A 19264-nucleotide genomic window follows, 5' to 3' on the forward strand; every position below is an offset into this window, starting at 1 on the left:
CCTGATGCTATCCAGGTATTATTTCCAGCACTGGCAAGCTCCTGGGAAGAACCAATGGCAATTATTAAACCAGACTGATGGCTTCCTCACTTGAATTGTTCAAACACTGGCACATCTTATAACTACTTGAAATCATCTCCTTCGAAATGTTAAAAAGGTGCATTTTCATACTGAAATAAAAATTAAGAGTACAACCATGTCTTATTACCATTTCATTTAATTCAATTTAAACATCTGACATAAAACTGGCGCTATGTTATATAAAAAAAAATCATATGTAAATATGTGGTTGAATAAGAATATCATAAAACAAATTTACTTTAAAAACAAAACTAAAATCATCATTTATATACCGCTGTCTTTCATATTAATGCATCAGAATCAATAAATAAAACATGGTTTAGAAAACTATTTTAAAACTGCCATTATTTGTTTGTAGCACATTACAATTTAAAACCCTTCTTTCTTTTAATATCTCAAGTTGTATTATTTACTGCATTTATTTGAAAATGTCTAAATTAGAATCATGCTAAACTATTTTTGATGAAAACTTTGAGACCTAAAGTCTTGCAAGTTTTTCTGTTTCCACTAACAGTTCACTGATATCATCAAGACATTCCTTTACTGTATTGCTGAACTGAACTGCATCCGTCTGACTGCATGACTTCCAGGCTGATACAAATATAGAAATGCTGAAAAAGAAGTAAAGAAATATATTCCTTTATTGTATTGCTGAACTGAACTGAATCCGTCTGACTGCATGACTTCCAGGCTGATACAAATATAGAAATGCTGAAAAAGAAGTAAAGAAATATATTCCTTTATTGTATTGCTGAACTGAACTGAATCCGTCTGCATGCATGACTTCCAGGCTGATACAAATACAGAAATACTGAACAAGAGGGTCATTATGACCCTGGATTGCTCACCTGAGTAAATTTCAAGGCTGTATCTTAAAAAACAAGAAAGTAGGTCAGTACCCCTAATAACTTGGTGTCATCAAGTAGTCTAGAAAATATGATCAGATAATTTTTGAAGTAGTTTCCTATATAACTCATACAAAAACTAAGTGACCCAGGGTGGTGCTTTAAATGAACCGTGGGTCATGATTTGAACAATCTTAGTTAAGGACCACTAGACAATGCCACATGTAAAATATCTAAGCTCTGTGCCCCTCGGTTTCAGAGAAGAACATTTTTAATATTTTTCCTACAGAACTCTATATAAATTCAAGGGACCATGGGGCGAGACCAATACTGACCCTGGGATCATAAGTTGAACATTCTTGTTAGAGAACCACTAGGGCCTAGGCAATGCTAAATACCAAATATCAGAGGCCTAGGCCAAGATGATTTTTAAAGTTTTTCCTATATAAGTATATGTAATACTTGGGGACCACCAGGGCATGGCCTCTTTTCACCCCAGAGGCATAATTTTAACAATTTTGGTCAAGGACCAATAGGAAATGCAAAAAAAAAAAACAAATATCAAAAGCCTAGGCCTTGCAGTTTCAGACAAGGAGATTTTTAAAGTTTTCTTCCTATATAAGTCTATGTAAAACTTGGGACCCCCTGGGTGGATCCTCTTTTCACCTCAGGGGGCATAATTTGAATAATCTTGGTAAAGGACCACTAGGCAATACAACACACGAAATATCAAAAGCCTAGGTCTGCAGTTTCAGACAAGAAGATTTTTAACGTTTTTTCCTATATGTCTATGTAAAACTTGGAACCCTTGGGGTGCGGCCTCTTTTCACCTCAGGGTAATAAAAAGAAACTAAAAAAAGTACACAAGGTAGAAATATAGTTTCACTACTGTTACATCCAATCAAGAACAAAACTCAAGAAAAAAAAAGGAGACAAAAATCCTGTTAATATGCACAATTGTCTGCTTTATGTTGATGATGTACAATGTTTCATTTGAATTGGATGAAAACTGTACGAGGAGCTGAGTGAAAAAGGTACAACTATAATTATAATATCATGTGAAAAAGGGGCATAACTCAGAAAATAATATTCAAATGTGTATAGGTGCAACAGAAGTATCTTGGCCAAAAATATACTACTCTTAAAAGCCCCTAATAGATCATAATTTTTCCATTCTAGTGCATCTGCATGAAACCTGGTGCCAGAGGGCATATATTTTACTTGTGAAATGTATTTTGCATAAAATAAGACAATTTTCATTGAGTTGTTTACTTGAAAACAGAAGTAGGGTGTTTATTCTGTGGACCAGTCGTATGATTTAGACATGTAATCATGATGGATCTGTAAACAGCTCATACATGTACCAATTTTGGTAGAAAGTTAAAATAAAAAATGTATTAAGAGTTTGTACCTTTTCTGTTCAATTCTATAGAATGTACCATAACCATGTTCAACCATAGGCACAACACCTCCAAATACTGAGGTGTAACCCACAAAACTTGTTGACAACACGTAATTTCCGCCTCCTCCACTGAAATATAATTGAACAATATATAAGGGCCATGATGGCCCTATATTGCTCACCTTATTCAAATCAGTACAGTTTTTCTTATATAAGGCTAAGTGAAACAAGTGAACCCCATGGGCAATCTGACTAAAGTACATGATCTTCTAAACAAAGATCTGAGAACAACCCATTCACATACGTCTTCTGTATATTTTGGATTTCCAGTATTGCTATTTTTATTTTAACCAATCAGACTACTTCTTCGAATGTCAAAGAGTAAGAAAAATGTGCAGTCATTCCAGGGTTTGAACCCGAGACTCCTCGCTTTTAAAGTAAGTGGCCTACCGACTGAGCTAACCGGCTATCTGACACATTATGACATAAGAATTGTAAATATCCAAAGTCAAGGCTACAGGTAGATTTGCAAGATATTGTAAGTTAAGTTCTGATTGGCTAGCAAAAGGGCTGTCAGAACGAGGCTATGAATAGGTCGTTCTCAGATCCTATGCGTAGCGTAATAAGAGATGTACTTTAGTCAGATTGACCCGATGGGCTAGTCATTTTGACCCAAGGGGCATGTTTGAATGAACTTGGAAGACTACTACCTGCTGCCAAATTTTTCAAAGCTCGGCTAATGTTTGAACTTAGCCTGAAAAATACATATGTAAAAGTGATCTGCACTTCCTTATAACTGCCTATCGTTTGCAATGTTCAATAGACGAGGAATTATTTTAAAAATCAAAATTTTGTTCGAAAGTTGGTACTGTTCGATAGTTGATACCAACAGCCTAAACAATATATGATTTCCATCTTACCACTGAAATTAAATTAAACAAGCAAATTCAATTAACCGAATGGGTTGTTTTTGTGAATGAGGGGAACTATATTTTAAAAAATATTTAATTTCAAGATACAAACATTTTCTGTCAAGTTATGTATAATAGGACCATGCCATGGTTTGTTTATTCCTGTATTTTACCAAATCAATGGGAAAAACTGTGTCCTATAGTGATCTATAATTAAATTAAGTTTCATGAAGATCCATCAATGCGTTACTTTGCTTTGCAGGAATTTACGGATTGTAAAACAATTAAAGGGCAATAACTCTGGTTACTGAAGTGATCCTGATAGAAGTTGTGCATGCACCAGTATAAGTGATCTACATTTGTTTAAACTTTCATGAAGATCCATCAATTAGTTTATCCCTATTTTTATCAAATCAAAAATTGCTTTCACTGAGTCAAGGGAGTTTATATTAAAAGTTAGTAAAAAGGTCATATGCTTATTAATAATTATGTGAGGCTAGGTAATTCTAGCTAGAATACCTTTTGAATTATAAGCATTTTCAATTTTTTTTTTACTCAACAAGTGGAAAAAATCTGTGTTTACTAAGTCAAGTGGGATAATACTAAATATGAGCAAAGAACATGTGCTAATTATGTGAGGTTTGGTGATTCTAGGTAAAATAATTTTGGAATTTCAATTCAATTTGAATTTCTGACAGGGGATAACAATATAATTATGAGCCGCACTATGAGAAAACCAACACAGTGCATTTGCGACCAGCATGGATCCAGTACAACCTGTGCATCCGCTTTCAAAGCCTATTGCAATTAGAGAAACAGCGAACAGCATGGATCCTTACCAGCTGCACGGATTCAGGCTGGTCTGGATTAATGCTGGTCGCAAATGCACTATGTTGGTTTTCTCATGGTGTGGCTCAATTATTATTTCTGCCTCACCACTGAAATGAAATATTGAATGAACTATAACTTATTTCAGCCTAACCACTGAAATGAAATTAAACCACATAATTTTCATCTCCACAACTGAAATGAAATCTTCATAGCTGATCTTTAGTAAGTTTGACCTAAATATTCATAACTAAATAGGTCAAACAGTAAAACTTGTCCCATTTACAAGCTGCCTTCATAGCATGTTTTCTGCAAATTTTGGCAATATTCATGACAGATTTATTTGCAAGAAGAGTTACACTAACAATCAAGTCATTCATGAATATCTAGCACCATTACATCAAACAATAAAACTAGGTACACATTGGAAACTTCTTCAAAATGTACATGTGAGTGTTGCCTAACAAATCATTTAATAAATGTAATGTGAAAGTTACTGAATCTACAGTAAAAGCAGTACCTTTTGGTATAAGCCGGGTCGGTGAATATTTGTGGCATTGGTAGTCCTCCTTCAAGGGCAAGGATCTGGAGACCAAATAAATGCCTGTCACAACCTGTTTGAAAATAACATACACAGTTAATGAATAAGATTCTAAGTACATGTATATATTAAATTAAATTTTCTTGTTTTGTTGCGTTTTCTGTCATTAAAATATAAGTCACAATTTTCTGTAATATGGTGACTCAAAATCTTTTGATGGTGGAGAAGACCCTAAGTTCTCCTTCAGGCATTATTTCAGACAGGGTTGTGAACCCAGGTAGAACCACCTGTGCTCCATAAATCAACTGGAAACTTTCCTAACATGAAAAAATTCTACAATCAAAGCAAGGTTTCATATCTACAGTGGTGATGGCTAAATGATACAAAACCTGCTACTTAAGCTGCTTTTTCATGGAGCCCAGTTTCCAGTTTACAGGGAAATTATATGGAGAATAAATTCGACCAAAAATACGGATGGACAAAGATATTTTTGACTAAGTAAAGGGCCATAACTCTGGTCGAGCTGTGTAAAATCCCAATTAAAACACCCGGTGCACAACTTCACAAGCTGAATGACAATCCTGTGAGGTTTCATGACTCTGTGTCAAACACTATTTGAGATATGCATAACACATATATGGCAGGACGAATGTACACACAAGAGGTCAGAGACCACCAACTAAAAAAATTGATTATTTTTATCAAAATGGAATATTTATATTATTATACATCTTGACAAAATTTGCTACATTTAATGTGTATTGAAAAAAAAGTTTTATCAAATGAATTTCTCCCGCCATGACAACAATGTAAACAGGGTCATCTCATTCACACTAAAATTACTTAAAGTATCACTATTCATATGTTTTTTGTCTGATATTTTAGTGGAACTAAGATAGTTCTTGATAAAAATGTGGTTGGATATACATGTTTTGATTTATGGAAGGCTGTACATGCCATAATGTTACAATGGAAGTCTATGGGAGTCAATTGGTGTTCTCTAACCAAGAGCAACTCTATGTACCTCCCAAAAAATTTTTGGAGCACAAAAAAGGAGTTTTTCAATTATAAATACCATGATTTTCAGTGGCTTCTGCCATAAGCCTATTGTGTTTCTCTGCTGCTTGACGATAAAGCGCAACTTTTGTTCTGTTCTGTAAAAATAGAGTCAAATATTATCTCAAGAAAAAGTTTTTAAGTTTGAATGAAACATTTTTACCTACCAAATAATTCATGGATTCCAATAAATACAAATTTATGTCATAACATTTTCTTTCTGAACATATAGTGAACTTTAAACTGTTCAATGAAAACTTTTTTTCAAATAACAAAAAAAATATCATTTTAAGTCGTATTTCGATTATCTCAAGGCAAAATGCTTGCATGATCTCTGAATTCAAGATACAGTTGTATTTCTGCACTTCCCTGATAACAAATGTACATTGCACATTTCAATGGCATCAAAAATCTATTTTTAAAAACCGTATTTACACATGGATAGAAGCAGAAATACTTTGATTGCATATGTATTAACAAATGGATAATTAAACGATCAACATAAACATGATTTTAACAATTATGTTATAATATTGCATTACCAACATTTCAGCACTAAGCCTTTTCCAAGATTTGTTTTTCTTTTCTCTGGTATATATATTAATATATGGACTGATTTGAAGAAAATTTTGTTTTCTTTCTGAAAGTTCTCAGAACTGTTTTCATAATACATTCGGTCGAATCTATCTGTTAAAGACCACCCCCTGGGAGAAACAAAAAATGGTCTTTATACATAATTTTAACATGTTTGAAACATTGCAGAATTACTTTAATTTCACTTGGGTAATGATCACAATTTTCTCGTACTTTATCATAGACTCCCTGTGTAAAATCTCAAACTTTAAACTAAAATAAAGGTATTAAATCCATATAATATTTCAATGAAACTTCAAAGTTTTGTAGTTTGTAGCATCGTTTGGGGCATGTGCAGTCAAAAATCTAATTTGAATCAAATTATTTGATTTCTGAAATTAAGTGTGATGTTTATTTCTAAAGTTAAAATATGTTCATTGTACCCAAGTGGGAACAGGCAGGTACTTGAAAATGCAGCTCTCTGATTGGTCAGTTAGAACTCCTGATGTCATGATAATGGAATGAATTGGTAGGTGGTCTTTATTTAAATATACTGTAAAATGTTAAAATAGGGAACCAAACCAAACCAACAGTCTTTAGAGCAAGATGGTCTGTGTTCAGAGGTGGTCTTTAGCACAGGGTTAACTATATATGAACAGATTAAGTTAAAAAAAATTAAAGAAAAAAAAAGTTAAATAAACTGTATTGATTTAATAAAACATCATTACAGATGGAGGTACAATAACTTCTTTTCTGCATATATATCTACAGTTGGTTAGTTAAGAAGTGCAGAATAACTCACATTTACATCTGGATTGAGCATGGCTTTAGCCCATTCTATGGCCTCAGGAGAGCAAGATCGCACTGTTTCAGTTCTTGCATTGTAAAACTTTCTCGTTGTACCTGTTTGGTATGTTGGAGCAGGTCTGTAAAACATAAATTTATTGAACAAGTTAGTTCAGTAGATAGACCACAAGAAAGTTACTTATGGTATATAATCTAACATTAATACAAGTTTAATAAACCGCTGGAAAACAAATACAAGAGCTGTCCTAGTAATACTCGACTACTCAAAAGCCTAGTGTTTAAAATTAATTAACGTCAAACATCTTAGTCAAAATGCAAAATAAGAGTTATGCATTGCAAGTCATATCATCGCAATAAACAAGTGTTTCATGTTTTAACCCTACTACATACAAGTAGTGTTCAAATCTACAGAGGTAAGGGGCCAGTAATTCAACGTGAACTTCAAACCTTTAACATAAAGGTCCTACTTCAACTTATCTTTTAAGGTTCAAAATGGCTTACAGACCAAGCAAGAACTTACTTTTTATACAGTTTATAGTAAGCATACTGCAGTATCATCTGCACATGTGTGTCTGGATGTAGTTTGAAATGTCGTAGGAATTGTTTACCATATTTATTGTAATGCTTTGTACAACACTGCAAATTGTTTGCCTACAAGAAAGAAACATTACAGTCTTATTTAAAAAAATATTTCTACAATGTTTTAGCAATATCCATGAATAATCTATGAAAAAAAAAAAATTAAAAACCAAGACAAATCTTTTAGTCAAAATTCTAATTTCTGAGTGGTAAATAAATTGGGTCAGAGAACAATCAGTTATTTTCATACTTTCAATAAGCAAATCCGACTGAATGCTATATATCTATGACATTTAACCTGTCTTTCCTATGTCAGGATACGAGTTATATGACATAGGTGTGTGCCTTTAGTATCTTGAACAATGAAATGGATCCAATGGCTTAGGTGACTATGTCTAAGACTAGCTGACAAATGATGTAGAATGACCTTTGTTAACACATATAGCTGGTGAGACCTATATATCTCATATACAGAATTTTTCTCTGGCTACCTTGCCTAAATGATTCGTGTTGCAATGATTTGTAAATGATTTCAATTATGAGCTATATAATTTCAGGGATTCAGGGATCAGGCAAATCACTCAATCTTTCAAACTAACTGCTTTCAACTAATGATAATGAGCTCAAACTCCTATACTATATAGGCTATAGGCTGGAGATACAATACTTGACTGGTCCTTTTGTTAAAGTTCCCGTCAGACAATGTTTTTGAATCAACAACCTACGAGTCCTATGGCATAGATGCTCAGCCTATGTCCTCTTAATTGAAGCTGCAACTCAATCATATATAGCATTCAACTATCATATAGGTATAACTCTCGGCTGTACTTCGCCTATAATGCTGAATCTCCTCTATATCTGCCATTACATTAAAACAGGGAGTGCACTTACTATTTCATTATAAACCTGTTTTGCATGAATTATTCCCCTTTCTACAACATCATCTATCCTGAACACCAGCTCCTGTGGAGGATCTAACTGTCGTATTTCTTGAGTTCCCTATAATTACATCAATACTATCTCTGAACAAGAGGGCCATGATGGCCCTATATCGCTCACCTGTTATCATTGCACTTGAGGACAAGAAGGCCCTCAGAAAAAATATCTTAAGTCCAAAGGACAGGAACAACAAAGGGAAGAAATTTAACCAAAAAGAAAAACAAAATTCTTACAAGGTATAGATATGTCAAAATACACCTAAAAATTGGAGGTACCATCCATGTTGTACCACAGAAAAGTGGTCTCGGTTTTTCCCTACGGCCAATAATAAAAAAATTACTAAAAATAAGCTATTTATAGTAACGTAAAAGGGAAGTAATTAAAAAAAAATTGTACGTGAACAAAAGAAGGATCTGCCAAATAAATCTGTTGACATAAATGAAATTTCAGATCAGTATCTTCATTAGTTACAGAGATATACCCATTTTAATTTGAAATAAAGGGAGGTAATTTGACATAAAATCAGTCCATAGTTATCTACCCTGATTGTCTCAGTCCAACTAATAACAATAATGAAATTTCAAATTAGTCCTATAAGTACTTACTGATATAAATCCATTTTGATGACAATCAAGGGAGGTAATCAGAAATAAAATAACTCTGGTACCTACGATTGGATCTGATTTGTCATGGAATCCAAGATTTATTGTTGCTGAAGATAATTTGAAGGTTTGTATCAAATTAAACCATAAATGAAGTCTCTATATGGCTGCAAAAGCCAAAATAGTCAATTTTGGACGTTTAAGGGGCCATAACTCTGGAACCCATGAAGGAATCTGGCCAGTTCAAGAAAGGAATCAAGATCTTGTGGTGATACAAGTTGTGTGCAAGTTTGGTTAAAATCAAATCATAAATGAAGCTGCTATTGTGCAGACAAGGTCAAAATAGCTAATTTTGGCCCTTTCAGGGGCCATAACTCTGGAACCCATAATGGGATCTGGCCAGTTCAAGAAAGGAACCAAGATCTTATGGTGACACAAGTTTTGTGTAAGTTTGATTAAATTCAAACCATAAATGAAGCTGCTATTGTGCAGACAAGGTCAAAATAGCTAATTCTGGCCCTTTCAGGGGCCATAACTCTGGAATCCATAATGGAATCTGGCCAGTTCAAGAAAGGAACCAAGATCTTATGGTGATACAAGTTGTGTGCCAGTTTGGTAAAAAGCAAATCATAAATAAAGCTGCTATTGTGCAGACAAGGTCAAAATAGCCAATTTTGGCCCTTTCAGGGGCCATAACTCTGGAACCCATAATGGGATCTGGCCAGTTCAAGAAAGGAACCGTGATCTTATGGTGATACAAGTTGTGTGCAAGTTTGGTTAAAATAAAATCATAAATGAAACCGCTATCGTGCAGACAAGAAATTGTTGACGCACGCACGGACGGACGACGGACGACGGACGAAGGGTGATCACAAAAGCTCACCTTGTCACTATGTGACAGGTGAGCTAAAAATGCTAGTAACGTCAATATTTGAGCCGCGCCATGAGAAAACCAACATAGCGGGTTTGCGACCAGCATGGATCCAGACCAGCCTGCGCATCCGCGCAGTCTGGTCAGGATCCATGCTGTTTGCTAACAGTTTCTCTATTTCCAATAGGCTTTGAAAGCGAACAGCATGGATCCTGACCTGACTGCACGGATGCGCAGGCTGGTCTGGATCCATGCTGGTCGCAAACCCACTATGTTGGTTTTCTCATGGCACGGCTCATTTGGTGATTTTGATAACCAGTTAACCATTCAGAACTGTTAACCATTTAACTGATCTCAATGGTATTTACAAAAACTATGACGTGTGATAAGAAGGACATTACAAAACACTGACGCTGGAAATACTGTACATACCAGTATATCTTGAAGTTGTTATTACAGTATTTATCTTATCAATTGGGTAAAAACAAGTCAGTTTTTGTTAATTTGCTTCAAATAATTCCAGAAGAGATGGTATACTGCAGTCTTTGGACATTTTAAAGGTGTTAAGAAATCTGAATATTAACTTGCAAATACTGACTGTAACTATACTGGGCCTACTGGATCAGAAAACAATTCAAATAGAAAGCAGTACTGCTGAGCTATAAATAAACAAACCTGCCATTTTCCTTTACATTTCAACACATTTTGGTCAACATAAAACGTAGTCGTCACCAAGGTCATAGCATCCATGGGTGAATGCTGAAATAACATACTGATAACATTAATTTTAGAAACAATATTTCCTGCCATACCAAGCTTTTTTCAATTTTATGTTTGTTTTGAAGATGTTTCTACAGGAAGTGTTGTTATTCCAACATCAATGGTCCAGTGGTAAGACTCACAACAAATGAAACCAGTTACTCAAGTTCTCCAACTACCATCACTTACAGTCTTTATGACGAGACTTTAAACTGAGATCCAATTCAAAGTGTTAAAGAACCAGAGTAAAATTCTTTAACTGGAGCACTTTCTGTATCTTGTAATGTCTTTCAAATACTGAAACAACTATAATTCTTATGGAGAATTCAACTATATCTGAGAAAGGTGAGACTTTTAATACATTTAAATGCACACACATTCCCACATTACAAATGTGTTATGTGGCTGTTGTAGTATAAAAACATAAGAGATCATCAACAAGAATGTGAGGAAAAGATGCAGCAAAGCTCAAATCATGTCTACTTTAGTCTTGACTGGTTGTCTGTAACAATACCGACTATATATATAATGTGTATATGTACTAATATCTAAACACATGCTGACCTGTCCATTCTTGACAGGCTGTTAAAAACAAATCTGAATGTAAATTTTCTTGTCTCATTAGAAACAAGCAGTCCAAATATTTATTGGGGACATTTCCTAGAATTTTTTCTACGGATAGAGTTTATAACAAGAGGGCCATGAAGGCCCTGTATCGCTCACCTTACCCCGTTCTTACCCCAGATATCCTGGTATGTAATTTGGCCTAGATTTCACAAACACAAACTTTCTATGTTTTATGTAAACAAGAGCACCGCCTTGCAGGTGCAGACACTCATCTGATTTTTTGTCTCTGTATAATAGAAATATTGACCTACCCATGATTTTCCAAAAGGGGACATAATTCTTGCAAAAAGCCATTCAGAATTACGATACTTGCTGTGCCTTGTCAGCTTTTAATGGCAAATAACTGCTCCATGTTTTAAAGTAATAGCTTTGACTGTAAAGGAGAAAAGTTGACCTAAATGTAAAACTTAACCAAGAAATTATTTGACCTAGTAACCTAGTTAACGATTGCAGATAACCCAGTTTTGAACTTGGCCTATAGTTATATGAAGATCAAGTCAAAAATGTTGTCTCTAGAGTGTTAACAAGGTTCTTCTATGATCGACCCAGTAACCTAGTTTAAGAAGTCAGACAACTCAGTTCTTAAATTAACATAAATTTCATTGAGATAAACATTCTGACACAGTTTTATGAAGATCAAGTAGGAAATGCGGCCCTTAAGAGTGTTAATAAGGTTTTTCTAAGATTTGACCAAACAACCTAGTTTAAGATCTCAGGTACGAATGTTTTGAACTTGACCTGTACTTCATGGAAACAAGCACTTTGACATTTTTATGAAGATCAAGCGGAAACTATGGCCTCTACAGTTAACAATATTTTACTTTGATTTAGCCTAGTGACCTAGTTTTTCACCTATGGGAAACCAGTTTTAATCTTGACTTGGAATTCACCTAGACAAACACTCTGACAAAGTTTTATAAAGATCAAGTCACAACTGCTGCCTCTACAGTGTTAACAGGATTATTCTATGCTTTGACCCAGTGACCTAGTTACTGACCTCAGGTAATGTACTTTTAAATTTACTCTATATTTTTCAGACAAAGCTTTATGATAATCGAGTAGAAAATGTGGCATATTGAGAGTTAACAAGGTTTTTCAATGATTTGACCTAATGACCCAGTTTGAGAACTCAGGTAACCCAGTTTCAAATTTGAACTAGATTTCATAGAGACAAACATTCTGACAAAGTGAAGATGAGGCAGAAAATGTGTTAACAAGGTTTTCAAAGTAATCAACCTACTGACCTAGTTTTTGACCCCAGTTGACCCAGTAATAAACTCTTCCAAGACCTTATTGAGGGTAAGTTTATTAAGCTTGGGCCAAAATTGTAATGCCTAGAGTGTTAACAATAGAACGTTGAGGACAAAAAAAAACTGATGATGCACACCTATGGCACTCAGGGCACACGGTGATAACAACAGTTCACCTTGAGCACTTTGTACAAAGTAAACAGTAACAAGGCATTTATATTACTTTTCCATCTACTTACTTGTAAACAGAAATCTCTGTTTTTCATCATATTTGTCTTTTCATTTCAACCTGCTTTTGAAGTTTTTACCTGTTGAAGCATTTTGATACTATTAACTAGAATTTTCGGATACCATTTGCAACTAATCAACTTCGCATTTAACCAAAAAGAAGAATCAGAGAGTAAAATATTTGCAATTGCGCTGAAGATTCCCCAAATCATCTATTGCTGGACCAGTATGTCTGAAAAATTACAGCATGATTGTACAATTTTATTACAACCGGTCATGACAGACTGGTTGACTGTATACTACTTACATCACAATTTGAGGCAGCCAGTCCATTTTTGAAGAAAATCATGGTAAGAGATTTATCATACCATCTGTTTGTAGAATCACCAGCAAGACCCAACTTGAACACCTGCAAGACATAAACAAGAGTGCCATGTTGGCCCTAAATTGCTCTCCTGAATTTAGCAGATGGCTTGAACAATTTAGGCAGAGGGTTAACAAAGAACCAAATTTAATTTAAATATCAGGCTGCCTGTGTAGAGAAAACTTTCAAAGATTTTCATACAGCTATATACTGGAAACTAAGCCCACCCCCTAGTAGCAATGTTTTTAACAGATCAACATGGCTTGAACAAATTTAGTAGACAGTCACCCAAGGAAATTTGCATGTACTTATCTTAAAATCAGGCCAGTGGAAACAAAGAAGCTGACTCATGAAATAGGTGCAAAATGAGTTTTAAAACCATCTTCTTTACAATTTATAAAACATGGGATTTTGAATACTGTTTGATTTTCAGAGGATTCCTGTTTATGGAGCGTCCGGTTTTCAGAGTTTTCACGGTATATTATTATCACTCTATAAAAAAAAGGGAGAAAGTGGAACAAACAACCAAACACTAATAGTAAATAAATGAATTTTATCTAATCCGACTAATTTTGGACTCTTTCAGCCTTTTATGAAGGATGCACATTATTATCACACTGTTTAGATTATTTTGATATTGCAGAGTACATGCACAATTAAATGTTAAAGCACAAAAGTGACACATACATCATTTTCATCTGCTGGACAGCTGTCGTCAAATATCACACACATTATGCTCTGCTGTATAGTTTCGAGGTTTGCATAGTTTTGTGGGTGCAAGGCAACAAGGTGGCTTCTTATCTGTAAATAAACAATAACACAAAATCTTCACTGCACGTCAATGTAACCACACAAACTAAGATTTAGTGCGTTTAGAACAAAATTTAACGGTTTTGGCCAAAACAACTATTTCATGGATTATATTTTTAGAATAAATACATCTATTACATTTCTGTTGTTTTTTTTTGTATTTAATTCCATGAACTGACAGAATCATGAAAATCAATGAATACTAGAGATTGTTTTTCATAAAACAAGAGGGTCATGATGACTCTGGATCGCTCACCTGAGTAATATGAGCTACATGTTTCAAATGTCAAACGGATGCTCAAATATTAAGAAAGTCAGTAGGTCACATTCATGGTCAATGAAATTCAGTTTTACAATTGGTGTGCAAAACTGTGTATGTCATCCAAATTTCACGGCTGTATCTTAAACAAGAGGACCATGATGGTCCTGAATCGCTCACCTGTTCCCACATGACCCAGTTTTGAGTATGACGTCGTTTTTTCTATTATTTGACATAGTGACGTAGTTTTTGAGCTCATGTGACCCAGTTTTGAACTTGACCTAGACATTATCAAGATAAAAATTCTGACCAATTTTCGTGAAGATCTATTGAAAAATATGGTCTCTAGAGAGGTCACAAGGTTTTTCTATTATTTGACCTATTGACCTAGTTTTTTAAGGCACGTGACCCAGTTTCAAACTTGATCTAGATATCATCAAGGTGAACATTCTGACCAATTTTCATGAAGATCCATTCAAGGGTATGGCCTCTAGAGAGGTCACAAGGTTTTTCTATTTTAAGACCTACTGACCTAGTTTTTGATCGCAGTTGACCCAGTTTCAAACTTGACCTATATATCATCAAGATAAACACTCAGACTAATTTTCATACAGATCCCATGAAAAATATGGCCTCTAGAGAGGTCACAACATTTTTTCATTATTTGACCTACTGACCTACTTTTTGAAGGCACGTGACCCACTTTCGAACTTGACCTAGATATCATCAAGATGAACATTCTGACCAAATTTTATGGAGATCCATTCGCAAGTATGGCCTCTAGTGAGGTCACAAGGTTTTTCTATTTTTAGACCTACTGACCTAGTTTTTGACCGCACATGACCCTGTTTTGAACTTGACCTAGATATCATCAAGATGAACATTCAGACCAACTTTCATACAGATCCCATGAAAAATATGGCCTCTAGAGAGGTCACAAGGTTTTTCTATTATTTGACCTACTGACCTAGTTTTTGAAGGCACGAGACCCACTTTCAAACTTGACCTAGATATCATCAAGATGAACATTCAGACCAACTTTCATACAGATCAAATGAAAAATATGGCCTCTAGAGAGGTCACAAGGTTTTTCTATTATTTGACCTACTGACCTAGTTTTTGATGGCACGTGACCCAGTTTCGAACTTGACCTAGATATCATCAAGGTGAACATTCTGACCAATTTTCATGAAGATATCATGAAATATATGGCCTCTAGAGAGGTCACAAGGTTTTTCTATTTTTAGACCTACTGACCTAGTTTTTGACCGCACGTGACCCAGTTTCGAACTTGACCTAGATATCATCAAGGTGAACATTCTGACCAATTTTTATGAAGATCCATTCATAAGTATGGCCTCTAGAGAGGTCACAAGGTTTTTCTATTTTTAGACCTACTGACCTAGTTTTTGACCGCACGTGACCCAGTTTCAAACTTGACCTAGATATCATCAAGATGAACATTCAGACCAACTTTCATACAGATCCCATGAAAAATATGGCCTTTAGAGAGGTCACAAGGTTTTTCTATTATTAGACCTACTGACCTAGTTTTTGACCGCACGTGACCCAGTTTCGAACTTGACCTAGATATCATCAAGGTGAACATTCTGACCAATTTTCATGAAGATGTTGTGAAATATATGGCCTCTAGAGAGGTCACAAGGTTTTTCTATTTTTAGACCTACTGACCTAGTTTTTGACCGCACGTGACCCAGTTTCGAACTTGACCTAGATATCATCAAGGGGAACATTCTGACCAATTTTCATAAAGATCCCATGAAAAATGTGACCTCTAGAGTGGTCACAAGCAAAAGTTTACGCACGCACGCACGCACGGACGACGGACGACGGACGCTGCGCGATCACAAAAGCTCACCTTGTCACTTTGTGACAGGTGAGCTAAAAACAAGAAAGTAAGTCAGAAGGTCAAGGTCACAGTAAAGTGACATCCATATTACTTGGGGTCATCAGGTATCTATAATTAAACAGTCTTGGAAATAGGATCAGATAATTTTTTTAAGTATTTTTTCCTATATAACTCATATAATAACTAAGTGACACCAGGGCGTAGCCTCTTTTAACCCCAGGGGCAGAATTTGAACAATTTTGGTAGAGGAAAAAGAGCCTTTGACTCAGGTGGGCTAAAAATGTATGTCTCCTACCACTTACCATGCAGAAATTGTAAAAATGCCATAAATTTAGGGCCATACCTCCAGGGAAAATCAATGAACTATAACTTTCCAATGATATATACAACTAGGCTAGGCAGTGGTAACTCCTGTGAAGTTTGGTGGAATTTCAGCCAGAGGTAAAAGAGAAGTAGCACAGATCAAAGAATTTGACAAATCAAGAGTCATGAATCCACTGAAAATCATTAAATCAGAACCTGATGATAATATGCAAAACTAATTGCTTCACTCAGGTTTGGTGCAATTCAGTATAACTATATGCAGCAAGTAGTGTAAAATATGACAAGAGTTGTCGGAGGACAGCAGCGCTCGACTATTCAACAGCCTTGTCGATTGAATGAATACAAAAGTTGAAAAAGGGGCATAATTTAGTAAAAAAGCAAAATAGGGTTATGGAACCTGCATAGTGCTTATCAGCTCATGACAGTGGACAAGTGTGTGAAGTTTCAATGCATTCCCATAAGTGGGTACTGAGATACCAGCTTTCATATAAGAATTTAACCAAAAACTCCTAAGTTGAAAAAGGGGCATAATTTTGCGAAGTTGAGTTATTGACCCTTTGCACTGCATGTCATATCATGACAGTAAACAAGTTTGTGAAGTTTCAATCCTTTCCCATTAGTGGATACTGAGATACCAACTTACATACAAAAAATTAACCAAAAATTTCTATGTTGAAAAAGGGGCATAATTTTGTAAAAAAGCAAGATAGAGTTATGGGACCTGCTTTGTGCAAGTCAGATCATGACAGTGAACAAGTGTGTGAAGTTTCAATCCATTGTTTTTAGTGAGTACTGAGATACCAGCTTACATACAAAACCTTAACCAAAAAAAAGGGGCATAATTTTGTAAAAAAGCAAAATAGAGTTATGGAACCTGTGCAATGTAAGTCAGTTTATCACAGTAAATAAGTGTGTGAAGTTTCAATCCATTCCCACAAGTGGTTACAGAGATACCAGCTTACACACAAAACCTTAACCAAAAATTTCTAAGTCAAAAAAGGGGCATCATTTTGTAAAAAAGCAAAATAGAGTTATGGAACCTGTGCAATGTAAGTCAGTTTATCACATTGAATAAGTGTTGCTGAGATACCAGCTTACATACAAAAACTTAACCAAATCGGGACGCGGACGCCAACGCATGGGGAGTCCAATAGCTCTACTATTCTATGAATAGTCGAGCTAATAAATCATGGGCCATAACACTGCCGACAAGAGCTCGTAGAACGCAAAATGCCCCCCTTGATACATTCAGTAACTGCCCAAGGAACAGAAATTATTTGGTCACTGTACACAAAAATTCTACTGTTCTTGTTCAAAATGACCTTGAGCTATGACCAACTGACCTTAAAATCAATATGGGTCATCTTTTGGTCATGATAAACCTCCCTATTAAGTTTCGTGATGCTAGGCCAAAGCATTCTCAAGTTATCGTCCGGACACATTTTAACTGTTCCAGGTCACTGTGACCTTGACCTTTGACTTACTGACCTCAAAATCAATAGGGGTCATCTGCTGGTCATGACCAACCTCCCCATCAACTTTCATGGTCCTATGCCCAAGCGTTCTTGAGTTATCATCCGGAAACCATTTAAATGTTCTGGGTCATTGTGACCTTGACCTTTGACCTCAAAACCAATAGGGGTCATCTGCTGGTCATGATAAACCTCCCTATTAAGTTTCGTGATGCTAGGCCAAAGCATTCTCAAGTTATCGTCCGGACACATTTTAACTGTTCCAGGTCACTGTGACCTTGACCTTTGACCTAAGGACCTTAAAATCAATAGGGGTCATCTGCTGGCCATGACCAACCTCCCCATCAACTTTCGTGGTCCTATGCTCAAGCGTTCTTGAGTTATCATCCGGAAACCGTTTAAATGTTCTGGGTGATTGTGACCTTGACCTTTGACCTACTGACCTCAAAACCAATAGGGGTCATCTGCTGGTCATGATAAACCTCCCTATTAAGTTTTGTGATCCTAGGCTAAAGCATTCTCAAGTCGTCGTCTGGACACATTTTAACTGTTCCAGGTCACTGAGACCTTGACCTTTGACCTACTGACCTCAAAATCAATAGGGGTCATCTGCTGGTGATGACCAACATCCCCATCAACTTTCGTGATCGTATGCCCAAGCGTTCTTGAGTTATCATCCGGAAACCGTTTAAATGTTCTGGGTCACTGTGACCTTGACCTTTGCCCTACTGACCTCAAAACCAATAGGTTTCATCTGCTGGTCATGATAAACCTCCCTATTAAGTTTCGTGATCCTAGGCTAAAGCATTCTCAAGTTTTCGTCTGGACATATTTTAACTGTTCCAGGTCACTGAGACCTTGACCTTTGACCTACTGACCTCAAAATCAATAGGGGTCATCTGCTGGTGATGACCAACCTCCACATCAACTTTCGTGATCCTATGCCCAAGCGTTCTTGAGTTATCAACCGGAAACCGTTTAAATGTTCTGGGTCACTGTGACCTTGACCTTTGACCTACTGACCTCAAAACCAATAGGGGTGATCTGCTGGTCATGATAAACCTCCCTATTAAGTTTCGTGATCCTAGGCTAAAGCATTCTCAAGTTATCGTCCGGACACATTTTAACTGTTCCAGGTCACTGAGACCTTGACCTTTAACCTACTGACCTCAAAATCAATATGGGTCATCTGCTGGTGATGACCAACCTCCCCATCAACTTTCGTGATCCTATGCCCAAGCGTTCTTGAGTTATCATCCGGAAACC

The 19264-nt window shown here is 35.8% G+C and overlaps 1 protein-coding gene across 2 annotated transcripts in view; it reads right to left on the minus strand.

The window, feature by feature from the left end:
- Nucleotides 1–262: 262 nt before the first annotated feature.
- The window catches only part of LOC123531015 (peroxisomal carnitine O-octanoyltransferase-like), an 84837-nt gene continuing 65835 nt past the window's right edge, over nt 263–19264 (minus strand). For both annotated transcript variants that reach the window (XM_053517521.1, XM_053517522.1), the window contains exons 7-16: nt 13951–14064; nt 13207–13308; nt 10711–10794; nt 8515–8622; nt 7565–7695; nt 7040–7163; nt 5684–5762; nt 4588–4681; nt 2338–2457; nt 263–692 (exon numbers count right to left, since the gene is read on the minus strand). In XM_053517521.1, the coding sequence (XP_053373496.1) occupies nt 560–692; nt 2338–2457; nt 4588–4681; nt 5684–5762; nt 7040–7163; nt 7565–7695; nt 8515–8622; nt 10711–10794; nt 13207–13308; nt 13951–14064 (1089 nt within the window). In that variant the 3' untranslated portion in view covers nt 263–559. The remainder of the gene's footprint in view (nt 693–2337; nt 2458–4587; nt 4682–5683; nt 5763–7039; nt 7164–7564; nt 7696–8514; nt 8623–10710; nt 10795–13206; nt 13309–13950; nt 14065–19264) is intronic.

The sequence above is a fragment of the Mercenaria mercenaria genome, chromosome 11, assembly GCF_021730395.1.
Source record: "Mercenaria mercenaria strain notata chromosome 11, MADL_Memer_1, whole genome shotgun sequence".
Taxonomy (NCBI): Eukaryota; Metazoa; Mollusca; class Bivalvia; order Venerida; family Veneridae; genus Mercenaria; species Mercenaria mercenaria.